Source organism: Euleptes europaea, chromosome 3 (genome assembly GCF_029931775.1).
Source record: "Euleptes europaea isolate rEulEur1 chromosome 3, rEulEur1.hap1, whole genome shotgun sequence".
NCBI classification, from domain to species: domain Eukaryota; kingdom Metazoa; phylum Chordata; class Lepidosauria; order Squamata; family Sphaerodactylidae; genus Euleptes; species Euleptes europaea.
Window position 1 is genome coordinate 26,175,450 of NC_079314.1, and position 17,854 is coordinate 26,193,303.

General features: G+C 46.6%; 1 protein-coding gene across 1 annotated transcript in view; it reads left to right on the forward strand.

Moving 5' to 3' along the window:
• Positions 1 to 9,488: 9,488 nt before the first annotated feature.
• MYOM3 (myomesin 3) overlaps positions 9,489 to 17,854 on the forward strand; it is a 60,294-nt gene continuing 51,928 nt past the window's right edge. The window contains exons 1-3 of the mRNA XM_056847764.1: positions 9,489 to 9,613; positions 13,804 to 13,878; positions 17,044 to 17,203. Coding sequence (XP_056703742.1) covers positions 9,507 to 9,613; positions 13,804 to 13,878; positions 17,044 to 17,203 — 342 coding nt within the window. The 5' untranslated portion in view covers positions 9,489 to 9,506. The remainder of the gene's footprint in view (positions 9,614 to 13,803; positions 13,879 to 17,043; positions 17,204 to 17,854) is intronic.

Genomic DNA, 17,854 nt, shown 5'->3' on the forward strand with positions numbered 1-17,854 from the left:
CAGGCTCCGCCCCAAAAACCTACTGCCAGTGGCAAAGAGGGATCTGGCAACCCTAACACAGAAAGAGTCTCATCTGGGGGTTCTTACTGTCTAAGGTGCAGGTTTGACAATCGTTAGAGTTGCCGGGTCCCACCTCTCCTCCAATGGGAGATTTTGGGGGCGGCGATCACCCACGTGCGTGTGGTTGTGAACAATGCGATCCCATCACTTCCAGTTTACTTCTGGAAGCACCGCGGCACAATGGGACGATTTACCAATCAAACCCTCATTTGAGTGGTAAATCGACCTGTCATGCTGCAGTGCTTCCAGAAGTAATCTGGAAGTGACGGGATCACGTTGCTCACAGCCACACGCGCACGCGATCTTTGCTGTCAGCCGACAAATGGAATAGCGGGCAATTGCTCACCATGCCATACCAATAAGGTTGCCAACCTCCAGGTACTAGTTGGCGATCTCCTGCTATTTACAACTGATCTCCAGCCGATAGAGGTCAGTTCCCCTGGAGAAAATGGCCGTTCTGGCACTTGGACTCTATGGCATTGAAGTCCTTCCCTCTCCCAAACCCCGCCCACCTCAGACTCCGCCCCCAAAACCTCCTGCCAATGGCGAAGAGGGACCTGGCAACCCTGTCTGGTAACCCTAACAATCGTATGTTGAGAGATGAACTAAAGCGGCTATCTAGGGTTGCCAACCTCCAGGTATTTACAAACCAAGAACAAGCACTGATGGCATTAATTCAAATGTATTGAAATAACATAAATGTATCATCCAATATACCTAAGAGTCCCGAAATATAACAAAATACAAGCAGGAAAGCTGGGAGAAGCAGAGCTCCGGTTGCCAACCTCCAGGTATCAGCTGGAGACCTCCTATTACAACTGATCTCCAGCCGATAGAGATCAGTTCCCCTGGAGAACATGGGCGCTTTGGCAATTGGACTCTATGGCATTGAAGTCCCTCCCCTCCCCAAACCCTGCCCTCCTCATGCTCTGCCCCAAAAGCCTCCCACCAGTGGCGAAGAGGGACCTAGCAACTGTATGGCTATCTCCCCCCCAAGGGTGTGTTTGCAGTAAGATGGGAAACTCCTGGAGATTTGGGGGGTGAAGCCTGGGGAAGACAGGGACCTCAATAAGGTATAAGGCCATAGAGTCCACCCTCCAAAGCAGCCATTTTCTCTACGGGAACTGATCTCTGTCTGGAGATGAGCTGTAATTCCAGGATATCCCCAGGGCCCACCTGGAGGCTAGCATCCCTACTTTGCTATCTGAAATGCAGACAACACTCAGCAGTGTCTGCAGAAACTCTCCTCCTCCCAGTGAGCAGATCCAACCATCTGTCGATCTGCTATTTCCAAGGAACAGCAGGTCTTTGGACGGGGCATGCTGCACTGCCGGGGGGGACATTCCAAGCTCTTGATGCAGAATGCTTGTCTGGGCAATTGCTTGGCATGATCCCATACCAGCAACATGCCAGGTGATGCCACTCGCCCCATAATTAAATGCCACAGCATCGTTTGTTCCAGATGGGGTCGTTAAAAGGAAATCCAAGACCTTAACCCATCGACGGGCACCACCGTGCAAGAAAGGAGGAGGTCCTCCATGAATGCTTATGGAAGATGCAGAAAATTCATGACCTGTTTGTTGTATTTTATATCCCTGTGTATTGTTGGGGGTTGCAGGTTCATGATCCTTGAACACATGAAGCTGCCTTGTACTGAATCAGACCCTCGGTCCACCAAAGTCAGTATTGTCTACTCAGACTGGCAGCGGCTCTCCAGGGTCTCAGGCAGAGGTCTTTCCCATCACCTACTTGCCTAGTCCCTTTAACTGGAGATGCCGGGGATTGAACCTGGGACCTTCTGCATGCCAAGCAGATGCTCTACCACTGAGCCACAGCCCCCCCTTACAATGTATAACAACTTTTATCTGCACACACCCTTTTCTGCAAAACCACACAGCAATCTGGGAGAGCTACACAGTTGGTGAGGCCAACAATCAACACAGGGGTGTATGGCACAAAACCCTCCCTGCACAATAAAATAGCTTATCTTTCCCAATTCTCCTTCCTACAGTTCTGTATTAACTACTTGCTCTTGAGCCAGTGTGGTATAGTGATTAAGATCAGTGGGTTTGGAGCAGTGGACTTCAATCCGGAGAACCAGGTTTGATTCCCCACTCCTCCACATGAGCAGCAGTAGCTAATCTTGTGAACCGGGTTGGTTTCCCCACTCCTTCACATGGAGCCAGCTGGGTGACCTTGAGCTAGTCAAAGTTCTCTTAGAGCTCTCTCAGCCCCACCTCCTCACAGGGTGTCTGTTGTGGGAAGGGGAAGGGAAGGTGATTGTAAGCCGGTCTGATTCTTCCTTAAGTGGTAGAGAAAGTCAGCATATAAAAACCATCTCTTCTTCTTCTTCTTCTTCCATATCCATTTTAGCATTAAAGCCTGAAATGGGAAGTGTGGAAGCTCACATGCAAGTACACCATTAGCCAGTGTGATGTACTGGGGGGGGGGGGGGGACCGGATTCAGATCCTCACTCTGCTATGGAACGTTGCTGGGTGTCAAAATCCTGGAGATTTTGTTTTGGAGCCTTGGAAGAGGAAGGACCTCAGAAGGGTATAATGCCATAGAATCCACCCTCCGAAGTGGTCATTTGCTCCAGGGGAACTGATCTCTGACGTCTGGTGGATTCCAGGAGATCTCCAGGCCCCTCCTGGAGTTTGGTAACTCTACCTGGAACACCACAATAGTTTTGTGGGGGGCAGATAACTCACAACTTGCTCATTATTTCCCTTTCTGTAAAACATCTCTGAGAAGAGCTTTGGTCCCATAAAAATCTTTGCCTGCTGTTCCCTTGACATACTGGTTAGTCTAGCATCCCACTTACCTACCCCTCCGACAGACCTTAACATTCAACGTTTCAGTTTCTTTTTTAAAGAGCCACATTTGTTTCCATGCTAAGCCGCGTTTAGCTCTGGGGCCTTAGATTGCAGAACCGATTGACAGTCTGGCATTTTAGCAATTGTAGTATCATGTGGAGCCACACAGAGGAGAAAATGAAGAGTTAGGACTTCCGAACGGCGCAGCCACTGCTACGAGTTTGACAATGGCATTCATCCTCTTGACCTAGAAAAGTTTACCCAGGCAGAGTGCTGTTTAGAGATCATAAATCCTGGATGGGAGCTGCATTGTCATTGAAATGACATGAGATAATGCTATATTTAAGGCTGCCGGGTGGGCAGATTACCCTTGGAAACATTCTTGTGGGGTCAGTCATTCTTGATGCCACCAGGCAGGAGGGAAGGAATCTCTCCTTTGTCCTTTATCTGTTTTTAGGACTGGCATCTTCACCAATGTGATCGGGCTTTTCTCTACGTAGGGTGGACATTTACAACAGAAGTGTTGAGAAGACTAGGAAAAGGAGGTAGGTGAGTCCATTTATTTTCCAAAGTGTCTCTAGCTTTGTTACGTATGCATGAAAGAGTGGGTATCTTTTTTTTTTCTTGCTGTCCTTACATTTTGACAATGTCCACTCAGTTTTAAATTTAATTTTCATGTATTATGGAAGACAAATATAGCTCATCCCTGTCCTTGAACTGAAAAATTAATGCCTCATTTGTTTATTTGTTTTTAAAATTAGGAGCAGGGTGAAAGTGGGTTTTTTCGTTTGTTCATTTGTTTCCGCTTAAAGATTTTGGCCATTTATGCATGGGAAGTTTTGCCTTGGATTTGCCTCACTCTAGATGCACATTTGCCCTATCTAAATTCTCAAAACTCTGCATGGGGGCTTATTGTTGAGTTTTGACAATTTGGATGGGGAAAATGTGCATTTGTGTGTGTAAAGTGCCGTCAAGTTGCAGCAGACTTATGGCGACCCCTTTTGGAGTTTTCATGGCAAAAGACTAACAGAGGTGGTTTGCCAGTGCCTTCCTCTGCACCAGCAACCCTGGTATTCCTTGGTGGTCTCCCATCCAAATACTAACCAGGGCTGACCCTGCTTGGATCTGAGATCTGAAGAGATCAGGCTAGCCTGGGCCATCCAGGTCAGGGCAATGTGCATTTAGAGAGTGGCAAATCCAAGGCAAAATCTCCCATGCATAAATGGCCTTAGTGTCGGACTGCAGGCCACTCCACTATCTACAGTTAGTTCAGGTTCATCAAACCAAGCTCTGAAATTAGTTCAAGTGTGGTTTCCTGTGATGTCTGAATGCAGAGATGATGGCTTAATCCTGGTTTATTCCCTGGCAATATCCTACCAGGCAACGGAGAGAAGGAAACAAAACCACTATTCATCAAGGCCAAACTGGGGTCAGTCTGTGAGGTGATTTCATAAACTCACCACAGTTAAAGTAAAACAAATTTTTTGGTGTTATGTTGGGACTAAGGATACCAGGCTGCCAGCCAACATCCTCCATATCCTCTCTGTACAAGTGGGCAACTGGCATCCCTAGACTTGGAACCGAGTCTTCTAGATTGTCAGAGCAGGGAAAGAAACCATAGATGTTACATTGATAGGGTTGCCCGGTCCCCTTTCTTCTCTGGAGGGAGGCTTTTGCGTCTAAGTGCATGTGCGCGTGCGCCGACACACGTACATCACTTCCGGTTTAGAACCGGAAGTGCCGCCTCGCAAGGGGCCTTATACCTCTTAGTTTGAGTGGTAAAGCGGCCCTTTACCACTCAAATAAGAGGTATAAAGCTCCTCGCGAGGCGGAACTTCTGGTTCTGAACCGGAAGTGATGTGCACGGTATGCACGCGCGCGCGCACATTTGCCCGCCGACCCTCAGGTGGTCGGCGGGCAGAGGGGTCAATTGCTGGGGGTTTGCCCGCCACCAGCAGACACCTGGCAACCCTATACATTGAATTTGCTGGGACTTGAGCATAATGAACACTATACAGAGTTACATCAGGGGCTGCAGCAAAGGGCAAGAGGTTTCAAACCCATTGAGGAGGGCAGGGTTTAGGGAGGGGAGGTACTTCAATGCCATAGAGTCCAATGGCCAAAGCAGCCATTTTCTCCAGGTGAACTGATCTCTGTCGGCTGGAGATCAGTTGTAATAGCAGGAGATCTCCAGCTAGTGCCTGGAGGTTGGCAACCCTATTCCCAGTACATTAAATGGTGATCCCACCCCAACAGGCTCACAGTTACAGAAGGTGTTAGTGACCGCACACAACAGATCAGGTGAGACCAAGTAGCCAAGGGGGTCCCATCTGTCCTTATAAAGCTGCTAACTTTAGCCAGGCTCTTCAGCGTGAGGGTGGGACCTCAGCGTGTGTCTCAAGCATAGGCTCAGTTGTGCATAGACTAATGTCTGCCCCCAGTGTGCCCCCAGCTCTGACAGGTGGATCAACATTGCCTGCTGCAAACTTTTATAGCAGCCTCCAGTTGAACAAGCGGCAATTATTATGCGTAGGGAGCCCTCTTGAAATTTCATTTATTTCTTTGAATGCTTCTGTTTGAAAATTATGTTTAGTTTTCAGTTGAAGAAAAGAAACTTGGCTTCCTGTACCAAGGCTCCTACGCTTTTCTTATGCCGCAGAATTAAATCTTGCCCTTCCCTTGAGCTTTACCGACGTGAGAATGATAGGAGCATATGTGTTGTTGCGTCTTGAGTATTTTATGTACTCTGCAACCGTTTAGCCTGTGGGCTATTTTAAAACGGGTCACTCGCATCTTGCGCGTCAACTGCTTATTAAAAGGATTAGCCTCAGATGGTCTAATTAAAATCGAAAATATGTCTTCTGGATGTTCCGCTCTTTTAGGACTGAGGCATGCAATAAAACTAGAAACCGAACAAAAAATACCCCTTAGTTTAAGATAGTTTCAGGAGGACAGCCATATTGGTCTTCAGTAGGAGGGCTAAATTCGAGTCCTGTAGTACCTTAGAAACTAACAAAATTTGAGTAACTACGAATGTATTAATAAGTATATACGGATACTCTTTTGTATTTTATTTTGTTATTTTTTATATTATTTTTATTGTATTTGTTTTATGTTTTATGTTATAAAAATTAATAAAAATTATAGAAAGAAAGAAAGAAAGAAAGAAAGAAAGAAAGAAAGAAAGAAAGAAAGAAAGAAAGAAAGAAAGAAAGAAAGAAAGAAAGAAAGAAAGAAAGAAAGAAATTTGGGAGGTATAAGCCTCTCAAAGTCAGAGCTCCCTTCATCAGATTTGCTGAAAGTGTTTTTAGTCTCTAAGGTGCCTCTGGACTCAAATCTAGCTCTTTAGTTCAATGAGTCAATGGGGTTTCACAGACTACGGACGATAGCTGTCTAACAAGTGTTTGAGCCCAAATTGTTTCTGAGAGATTCACCTGAAATTGATGACAGGATATTTAACAATAACTATTGGTATTGAACCAAAGGTGTCACTTTATTAAGGTCTCCTGGGGAAAGAGTTAAATCCTAGGACGAGGAATAAGAAATGAAGGGGCAAGTTTTTTTTCCAGCGGGTCCATTCTCAGCCTTCTCCCCCATTTGGAAGTGTAAACTTGCCCCCTTTTCCACCATGTTCTCCCAGTTTCAGTGTTTTCGGCGCCAGAAAGAGTGCCTGAGAAGTAGATACAAGCATGAGTAAAATAATACGGGGAGCAGAGCAGCAGACCAATTGCCAAAGCAGCCATTTTGTCCAGGTGAACTGACCTCTATCAGCAGGCGGTCAGTTGTAATAGCTGGAGATCTCCAGCTAGTACCTGGAGGTTGGCAACCCTACTCCTGAGTCCTGTGGCTGAAGGCTCCAGCTTTTGCTGAGTGGAGTGGTAGGATACAGGTTAGGGTTGCCAACCTCCAGGTACTAGCTGGAGAGCTGCTGCTATTACAACTGATCTCCAGCAGACAGAGATCAGTTCAGCTGGAGAAAAATGGCTGCTTTGGCAATTGGACTCCATGGCATTGAAGTCCCTCCCCGCCCCAAACCCCGCCCTCCTCAGGCTCCGCCCCAGAAACCTCCCACCGGTGGTGAAGAGGGACCCGGCAACCCTAATACAGGCAGGGTTACCAACTTTGGGTTGAGGAATTCCTGGAGATTTGGGGGAGTAGAGCCCGGGGAGAGCAGGGTTCGGGGAGAGGAGGAGAGGGTCATCAGCAGAGTATAGTGCCATAGAATCCACCCTCTGAAGCTGCCATTCTCTCCAGAGGAACTGATCTATGTAGTCTGGAGATCAGTTGTAATTCTGGGAGACCTCCAGGCCTCACCTGGAGGTTAGCAACCCTAGATGCGCGCCAATGTTGTTTGTGTTTAATCCCTCAACAGGCAGTGTCTAAAAAGAGCCTGTTGCCATTCCCAAAGGGAGACTGAGCTATGTAGTAGTCTTTGGCAGCCGTTGACTCAAACTGGACGCCAGCCAACAGTCGCTGCCTTGTTTTGCCTTTCTTCCTTTCTCCGTGTGTCCGACGGTGACTGACTTCACTCTGCTTGCTAAGATATTTCAGTTGCATGCAATCGCATTGGGACAGCGCCACAAAATGCAGTCTTTGATTTTAAAAAGCACTGCTATTATTAATGTCTTATTCCTGGATTTTAAAAAAAACCCACAGACAAACAGGCGCAGTATTTGTGGGCCACTAATGGGTGACAAAGTCTGCTGTACTTTTTGGTCTACCCAACCTTTCAACCTCGGGGCAGATTGCCTTTTGGGAAACTACCCTCATGCATAAAATCAAAGTTTCTTTTTAAAAGTGCACCAAACTTTCCCACCGATTGAAAGGTTTACCCTGGCCAACTGCTCTGCAAAAAAAAAAAAAAAAGACTTTAAACAAAAGTTCTCAAACATACTTGGGTGGTAGATAGACATATAGAACCAGGGGTAGGTGGGAGATGGAAGGGCTGGTTCAAGGTATTTTGTCATCTCCCCACAAGCTGGGGTACCCAACCTCCAGGTGGGACCTGGAGATCTCCCAGAATTACAATTGATCTCCAGAGATTGGGTCCCCTGGAGAAAATGACTGCTTTGGAGGGCGGACTCTATGGGATTGTACACCACAAGCTCTACCTGAAAAATCTCCAGGAATTTCCCAATCCAGAGTTGGCAACCCTAAGATACACCCACCCCTTCTTGGAACCACATTGATATTGACTGGGTCCAAACCAGGTTCCTGTGTCATTGCCATAGGGACATAGCTTGGATTCAGTGGATGGCAGCACAGGCCCAGGAGAGGTGCCACCGCAAATAGTAACTTGTGTGCCTCAGCCAGGGAACCGGCCATATGGGGTGGGGGGCAGGTGTCACTGCAGGGCAGCGCTGTCAAGCCCTTGGTTGGGGTAGGGGATCCTCCACCCCAAATTCCTGTGCCCTGCAGCAACTTGGAGTGGTGGGAAGGTGAATTACAAACTTAAATAAATAAAACAAATTAAAAAAAATTAAAATCACTGGTGTCGTGCACATGATGATGTCACTTCTGGGGAGTACTAAGAAGCAATGGCAGTAGCTCTAAGAAGTGCCAGAAACTCTATGGTAAAAACATAGAGTTTCCAGCGATTCCTAGAGCTATCGCCATCACTTCTGGGTATTCCTCAGACGTGACATCACCGAACGCATGATGCTGTGCCCACACACAGTGTCTCCACTCCTCCACCCTCCTGCTGGTTTCCAGGTTGCCAGCATGGCAACCCTGCTACAGGGCAAGCTGTCTTCCCTCCACTTCCCTCTTGTGTGGAATTGTGTATCTCAGGTACAGTTGCCAACTCTGGCTTGAGAAATTCCTGGAGGTTTGGAGGTGACAGGGTTGCCAACTCCAGATTGGGATATTTTTGGAGATTTGGATCTTTGGGAGGGTGGGGTTTGGGGAGGGAGGGACCTCAGCAGGGTATAATATAATGCTATAGTGTTCACCCTCCAAAGCTGCCATTTTCTCCAGGAGAACTGATCTCTCCAATCTGGAGATCATTGGTAATTCTGTAAGATCTACAAGTTGGCAGCCCTGGGGCAGTGCCTGTGGAGGCGAGAGTTTGGATAGAATTTTTTATCTATTATATACCACACAGTTTGCCCAATGAAGCTGCCCTTTTCCCCGGGGAAACAGATCTCTGTAGTCTGGAGTTGTTGCAATTCCGGGAGAATTCCATAGGGTTGCCAACCTCCAGGTAATAGAATAGCTAAGATAAAAAACTACCAGTGCTGTAACTAGTGACAGCTGTAGCAAAAAAGCAGCACGTGGGCTCTAATGGTAAAGGGAGGGGACAGCGCTGGAAAGCTTCCGTGATTACAGATAAATTCACAAGCTATAGTTAGCCAACAAATTTATAAGTCTTAAGGAGACAAATCTGTAAATTCGTATTGATTATGCATGCGTGCATAACACACCAAACTCTGCCCTCCTCAGGCTCCACCCCAAAATCCTCCCACTGGTGGTTAAAGGGACCTGGCAACCCTAGAATCCCAGGCTCCTCCTTGTCTTTGTGTGTGTGTGTGTCTTTGTAACTGTCAACTGTCCTTTTGTGTTGTCTGTCATGGCTCAATTTGTTGAACGTTGCTATTCCCTGCAGTGAAGATTCCCCTGAAGCTCCCAGCATGGAAACCCGAACCTTGTTCCACCACAGGGAGGAGGAGCAAAAGGAAGAGCGGCACCGAAATTTGCAAATGACATCTACCACAAGGAAGACCAAGTTCAAGACCAGGTAAGTTAAGGGCAGAGGATGGAACAACACACCCAAGGGCTAGTACAAAAACAGGCTTGAGGCGTCTTAAAAACTTAACGGTTTTATTGTAGCAAAGGCATGTATGGACCACAGTTCGCTTTGACAGATGTATGAAGTGAAAACTCAGTCTGCACACGAGGAAACTGGGGTTCGAAGAGTTGCAATACAACACTCAAGAAAGTATTGAAGAGAAGCGCAGTGACCATTCACAACAATTTGTAATTGATGATTAACACAACCTTCTCCCCAGTTGCATTAAACGAATACAAATCTTGCAGTTAACGAAAAGAGAGTTGTCTCTGTTTAAGTCCTAGTTAATACAATCGATAAATTCAGCAGTTTCACACTAGGTTAAAAAGAAGGTATATATTTATCTGTCTGTCTATGAAATTTCTCAGTGGTCATCATCATTTATTATGAACATTCACCAGGTCTTGGGCACATTTTGTTACATAAACACAAAGTCACATTAATATTGCTGGGACCTAAAAGATTGTGGTACATGATTATATATCTACATGGACACAAACTCAAGCATACTAACCTCTCCTACTATCAATTAGATGTGGTAAAGGAGAGTAGTAATTAACCCCTGTGAACACAGGCTATGTACTGTTAGCCTAATAATGTTTATACAAAGCCAGTGTAGCTGGTAAATCTTCCACAAGCTTCCTTTGTTGGCTAAGAAATGGTGTGAGGAGCCTGGAGGTATACATGATCTTTGTGATGTCTTCCAAGATGGCGTGATTGGCCTGATAACTATTCTTCTCGAGACTGACGTCCAGGAACCTAGGCAAAGCATTGGAGCCAAGAACTCTATTACATACAGGAGGGTGAACTGAGGCCTTAAACACTCACCGCAGGTGAATAGCGTCTCCAAAGCCATCCCAAGCTATTTTCTGTTTCTTCAGCAACAGAAATTCACCCATCTTAACTTGGATAAAAAGTTTTGCCTGCCCATCACTGGAAAATAATAATAATGAAAAAAAGATTCCTTCACCTTTATCATGATGGGTTCTATAATATATGCAAGAGAACATTGGGGTACTGATATTTTAAACAAATACAACAAATATTCTCATGTTGCAGGAGGGTCTTCTTTGGTGCCAGTTAGGGTTGCCAACCTCCAGGTGCTAGCTGGAGATCTCCTGTTATTACAACTGATCTCCAGCCGATAGAGATCAGTTCGCCTGGAGAACATGGCTGCTTTGGCAATTGGACTCTATGGCATTGAAGTCCCTCCCCTCCCCAAACCCCACCCTCATCAGGCTCCGCCCCCAAATCCTCCTTCCGGTGGCGAAGACGGAATTGGCAACCCTAGTGCCAGTAGAGGCCTTATTGCTCTACAGGAAAGTGGGCTGTTAGCAGATCCACGGGATCTAGCCCAATAGCATCCCGAGAGTTTTCTTCAGCAATTAGTGAAAAATGTAAACAAACAAAAAAAACCTTTCATGAGAAAATCTCTCAAACAATTTGTTTAATGAAACCTCGCATTTCCCCAAGTGCATCCGTTTCTTAATGACATCTTGAATATAATTTTTCTCCTTAAAATATTAATCCACTTGTAACCTTCTGGGATAGGTTTGCCATTTCTGGAAGGTCTGAGGACTAATCCCTCCGGTCTTTGTGGCCTTGGTCTTTATCATTTAATTGGAGCTGGCCTGCTATTCCAGAGGACACTTCCTTATTTCACTCAATTAGTTGTGGCACCTGGAGAAAGCTGAGATAAATGGGTTTCTTTCATCAGATGCCTCCTTTCGCTGTTATATGGCTCAGTTTCGGCAAGAGGAATGGTGATGGGGTGGTAGTCCTAAAAAGCCCAAGTTACTTCCACAGCTGAGCAAACATGGCATTCTGCATGCCAGATGAGACAAAAAGATCAACAGATGTGTTTTGCAAGGGAGTGTATGCAGTAAGGAAACAAATTTCAGTAAGGAATTGTGCTGGCTAAAAGTGCGGCATCCTCATATCCACATCCAGAACCAGGAGTAGTAGATCTAGGGTTGCCAGCTCCTGGTTGGGAAATACCTGGAGGTTTTTGGGGTGGAGCCTGAGGAGGGCGGGGTTGGGGGAGGGGATGTACTTCAATGCCATAGAGTCCAACTGCTAAAGCAGCCATTTTTTCCGCGTGAACTGATCTCTATCTGCTGGAGATCAGTTATAATAGAAGATCTCCCCCTAGTTCCTGGAGGTTGGCAACCCTAAATAGATCCCATGTATGTGAGGCTGGGGGCAGTAGAAAACTTTCTGTTGAAAAGAAAAATAGCAGGCACTTTCCTACCACATATCAAAAGCGGCCTTCCTTTCCAATTCCAGCATGCTTTGGTTAATTTCTGATGAAGACCATTTTGACTCAAGAATGGGTTGGAATGCTGCAGGCTAAAAATTCATAATTAATGTTGTTTAAGATTTTTTCTGATATTGTTCCACAGACATTACCATATGTGGTAGGGCTGCCAACCTCCATCTTATCCTCACAACAACCTTGTGAGTAGGGGTTGCCAACCTGCAGGTGGTATAGAAAGACTCACTGTATTGATAAATAAGGTTACTAGAAAATAATAGCATAATAGCTATCTCCAAAGAACTATGCGACAGTCCAATATTCAAAAGAAGAAGACAATCGGTTGTTGTAGGCTATCCAGGCTGTGTGACCGTGGTCTTGGTATTTTCTTTCCCGACGTTTTGCCAGCAGCTGTGGCAGGCATCTTCAGAGGAGTAACACTGAAGGACAGTGTCTCTCAGTGTCAAGTGTGTAGGAAGAGTAATATCTAGTCAGAAGGGGGTTGATCTGAGTCATTGTCCTGCAAAGTATTAAAGGTAATGTGCTAATCATTGTCCTGTAAGTATCAAGATAATGTGCTAATGAGGGTATGGTATGTTAATGTGGAACCATTGTATCCTGTATTACTCTTCCTACACACTTGACACTGAGAGACACTGTCCTTCAGTGTTACTCCTCTGAAGATGCCGGCCACAGCTGCTGGCGAAACATCAGGGAAGAAAATACCAAGACCACGGTCACACAGCCCGGATAGCCTACAAGAACCGATTACCGGTAACTCTGACCGTGAAAGCCTTCGACGAAGAAGACAATCTTCACGTCTAAAGGTGGACAGTTGCTCCAAAAGGTAAGTAGCAATAAGGAAACGCTATTCTGGATATTTTGTAGCGCTTTCACCAAAGCATAGCTTCATCAGCCTCACATTCAAGTAGAAAAGACGTATTTGGGAGGTTTACAATCTTTTGTAGTCACACATATTCAAAACAAGGTTGGAAAATGAATCTTGTAAATTTTTTAAATTTTTAAACTTTTGCAGTTTTTAATAATAATGCTTTTTAGCTCCCACAAAAATTGGGCTGCTAATGTTTTCAAGTCCAAACTGCAAAAGTTTAAAAGTTCAAGTAGAAAAATTCAAGTCTTTTCTACTTGAATTTGAGGCTGATGAAGCTATGCTTTGGTGAAAGCGCTACAAAATATCCGGAATAGCGTTTCCTTATTGCTACTTACCTTTTGGAGCAACTGTCCACGTTTGGACGTGAAGATTGTCTTCTTCTTTTGAATATTGGACTGTTGCATAGTTCTTTGGAGATAGCTATTATGCTTGTGTTACCAGTATTGCAGTTTACTGCTTTTTGACTTACCTATATATATTGTGTTCATGTATGTAATCACGTTGTTGTTTGTTTATTGTTTATGCACTTAGTAGTATTTAATAGAATTTTTGGAATATATGGAGTTGTACTGGTTCTTTTTCTAGTAACCTGCAGGTGGTGGCTGGAGATCTCCCGCTATTACAACTGATCTCCAGGCGACAGAGATCAGTTCCCCCAGAGAAAATGGCCGCTTTGGCCATTGGACTCTATGGCATTGAAGCCCCTCCCCAAACCACACCCTCCTCAGGCTCCACCCCCAAACTCTCCAGGTATTTCCCAACCCAGAGCTGGCAACCCTACCTGTGAGGTAGGTTAGGCCCAGGGTCACCCAACAAGCTACCATGGCAGAGCTGGGATTTGAACCTGGTTCTCCCAGATCCTAGTGCGACACACTAACCACTACTCCACACTGGAGCTTTTGTCTCTCACTTTTGCAGTGTTCTTATTTGATTGCATTTGTTTATGTCTCATGCTTTTTCTTCTGCATATCAACTTCATGGGTGCCACTGCAGTGAGGAAGAAGAGGGCTTCACACTTTCCGATCTATCCATTGCGTCTGCTCTTGCTCTGACGTCAGAAATATCATGGTATGTCCAATCGCTTTCGAAATCCAACTTTTCCAAAAACCCAAAGCATAATAACTTGGCAATCCTAAGTGTGTTTACTCGCAATGAAAGCCTCATGCAGTTTAATTAATGGGACTTATTCCCAGCCAAGCAACCCAGCAGGGTTGCAACCTACATTAAGTAATTTGACTGAATTAAACAGCCATCTCTGTCAGCTTGTACACAACCTACCGGCTCTGTGTGTGCACGAACATGTGTGTGAAGTGACTCATGACCGCAAATTTGCATGCTTTTTGCCAGAATCAGTTAGCCATGTAAATTTTCCAGAGGCAGATCTGAAAGCATGACTTGACAAGAATCACAGAGATCCCGGAAAACTTAAACAGGCAACGTGAACTTTTTACGTGTGTACAGTCTCCAATGGGATGGGTTCTACAGAAAACCAGTGAATGCAAATCAAAAGAAGAGACAGTCTCCCCCCATGGTCGCCTAGGATGCAGACCTCAGAGGGGCCCAGAACTGGCCTGAGGGGCACAGGATTAAACAGATTAGTTTCTTGAAAAAATGCAACTGACAATTTATATATTTTTTTAATTTCAAGATGAGTACCACAACAATAGGAGCCCCGTGGTGCAGAGTGGTAAGCTGCAGTACTGCAGTCCAAGCTCTGCTCATGACCTGAGTTCGATCCCAACGGAAGTTGGTTTCAGGTAGCCGGCTCAAGGTTGACTCAGCCTTTCATCCTTCCGAGGACGGTGAAATGAGTGCCCAGCTTGCGGGGGGTAAAGGGAAGATGACTGGGGAAGGCACTGGCAAACCACCCCGTAAACAAAGTCTGCCTAGTAAACATCGGGATGTGACGTCACCCCATGGATCAGGAATGACCCGGTGCTTGCACAGGGGACCTTTACCTTTTTACCACAACAATGCTATGGAATATAATTAATAATAATGTCTTATAAAAAGTGTTGTAGGAATGCATCAGGCTTTTATTTTTTCTACAAGACATCTGTTTTTGAAAATTGGTTAGTGGTGAGGGAGGCACAAGTAGTTAGCCTTGCCTAGGGCACAAAAAAGACTGGCACCGGCCCGGCCTCCCCCACCCCCAAGACTTGACTGGGTGCAGAAGTGCAGTATGGCCACGCATGAGTCTGGTTAACATTCTTTTATTGAAACTTCAAATCAGTATAAAGCTGCACAGTTGTGTCTTGTGGGGAGAGAGTGGGCTGGGACCAATGCAGCGGCAGTTGCAACTGGGACATCAGCCAATACGGTTGCCAACCTCCAGGTACTAGCTGGAGAGCACCTGCTATTACAACAGATCTCCAGCCTATAGAGACCAGTTCCCCTGGAGAAAAATGGCCACTTTGGCCATTGGACTCTATGGCATTAAAGTCCCTCCCCTCCCCAAACCCCGCCCTCCTTAGGCTACGCCCCAAAAGAGGGACCTGGCAACCCTATCAACCAAAGATTTGCAAACGCTGGGCTGAGGGGACATTTAAATTTCTTACCCTTGTGTCTGGATGGCTATATTCAGCGACACTGACCCCCTGTGAACTTGTTACAACAAGCTGAGGCTCTTACTCACAAGTAGATCCATTCACGTTAGGCACCCTAACTCGTTTTGCAGGCAATAAACTCGCGCACCAGTCTACAAACAGTGTTGGTTGCAAGTAAAGGCCCAAGCCAGCCCTTTCCCGCAGCAGGTTGGCATTCCTACTCTTCCTCCGTCTCCCTGCCTTCCATGTGACCCTGCAAATTAGGACTCCTATTTGCGCGCATCTTTGTGGATGGGAAAAGTCATAGCATACTGGAACCCTCTGAAATCTGCTGGCAAAGAAGGGTTTCAGCCTCTTGGTTCAAATGGAAGCCAGGATCCCTCTCCATCTCCACCAATACCCCCAACTAGGGTTGCCAACCTCCAGGTACTAGGGTTGCCAACCTCCAGGTACTGCTATTATAACTGATCTCCAGCCGATAGAGGTCAGTTCACCTGGAGAAAAATGGCCACTTTGGCCTTTGGACTCTATGGCATCGAAGTCCCTCCCCTCCCCAAAACCCCACCCTCCTCAGGCTCTGCCCCAAAAACCTCCCACCAGTGGCGAAGAGGGACCTGGCAACCCTATCTGGTAACCCTAACAATCATATGTTGAGAGATGAACTAAAGTGGCTATCTAGGGTTGCCAACCTCCAGGTATTAGCTGGAGACCTCCTATTAGAACTGATCTCTAGCCGATAAAGATCACTTCACCTGGAGAAAATGGCCGCTGTGGCAATTGGACTCTATGGCATTAAAGTCCCTCCCCTCCCCAAACCCTCCCCTCCTCAGGCTCTGCCCCAAAAACCTCCCACCAGTGGCAAAGAAAGACCTGGCAGCCCTACCCCAAGCCTGCAATGGAGCACTTTGATCCCCATGTCAGATGGGGCCTCCACTGCAGGTCTTCCTCTGATGCGCTTTGCACATGTGGATGACACAGATGCAAAGAACTGCCCCCAGAAGAATATCCTGGAGGTGCTTAAAAGGGAAGAACAAAGTGGAGGGGAATCAACAGTGATTGCAAGAGCTGGTGCGGATCATTCAGACCCAGCCTGCACCCTGTATGTTGATATGCAGAGACAGTGTATCATCTAGGAAACAAACCTAGGGGATCATCTAGGGTGGCAGAGTTGGGGATAACATGCCAAAATAATTAGAAGGCCACAGGAAGCCCCAGGGGTCCAGGGCACAGGGCAAAGTGGGCATCAAAGAAGAGTTCCTCCTATGCATGCATACTTACTAGGGTTGCCAGGACCCTCTTCGCCATCGGCGGGAGGTTTTTGGGGAGGAGCCTGAGGAGGGTGGGGTTTGGGGATGCCATAGAGTCCCGTTGCTAAAGTGGCCATTTTCTCCAGCTGAACTGATCTCTATCTGCTGGAGATCAGTTGTAATAGCAGGAGATCTCCAGCTAGTACCTGGAGGTTGGCAACCCTCCTACTTACCATGTTCAATGGGATTTACTCCCAGGTAAGCATGCTTAGGATTGCTGCTCTCGGAATGAGCCAGTTGACGTTCCTTGTGTTTGTGTGTACATGTTGAATGGGAGGGAGCACCAAAGTAGTAATCTGTCTAGAGCTCTAAAAACCTTAGGGGCCGGCTCTGTTGACCTGTAAATCAGAGAGCTGTGTTTCACGCTTTACTGTCTGCAGGGAATCCAAGATAAGGCAGGAGGCTGCCATTCTGGAGATGGAGGAGAGAGGCCAGAAGAGGATCTGGTTTGGGAACGAGATGGAAAAGCTGGAGAAAGATGTCATTCGACACTGCAGGTTCTTGCGGGTGAGGGCCGACAAGAAGGCCCTTCGGAGGAAGGTGAGAAGGAGGTATTTCTGGGTGTTAAAACAGCTCGTTTGGACCACAGATTCAACAATAGGAGCCTTGGCTTAGCAACAGAGCACCGGCTTTGCATGCCGAATGTCCCAGGTTCAATACGCAGCATCTCTATGTAAAAGGGTCAGGGAGGAAATGGTGTGAAAGATCACTGCCTGAGACCCTCGAGCGCTGCTGCTGGTCAGAGTAGACCTCGCTAGACCAATGGTCTGACTCACCAGGAAGCTGCTTTGCCTGTTAAGCAGAAGAGCTAGATTCAAGTCCAGTAGCACCTTAGAGTAAGGTTGCCAACCTCCAGGTACTAGCACTCAGCTCAAATATGCAAAAGTATCCAACAAATATATTCAAAATATTAGACAACAGTGATACAATAGTGGAGTGCAAGCAAAAAAGCAACATACAATATTTACAGCAGGGGTCCTCAAACTAAGGCCCGAGGGCCGGATCCGGCCCCCGGAGGGCTTTTGTCCGGCCCGGGGACCAAGGAAGCCAGTCCCCCCTTGCCCCCCCTCCCCAGAGCTTTTCTGGGCTTCCTGGCTGTGTACGCACAACTGGAAGCCTCCCTCCCGCCCCAGTTGCCCCCTTCCCTGCTCCCTCTCCAGCCCAAAACCCCTTTCCTGGGCACACAAGGCA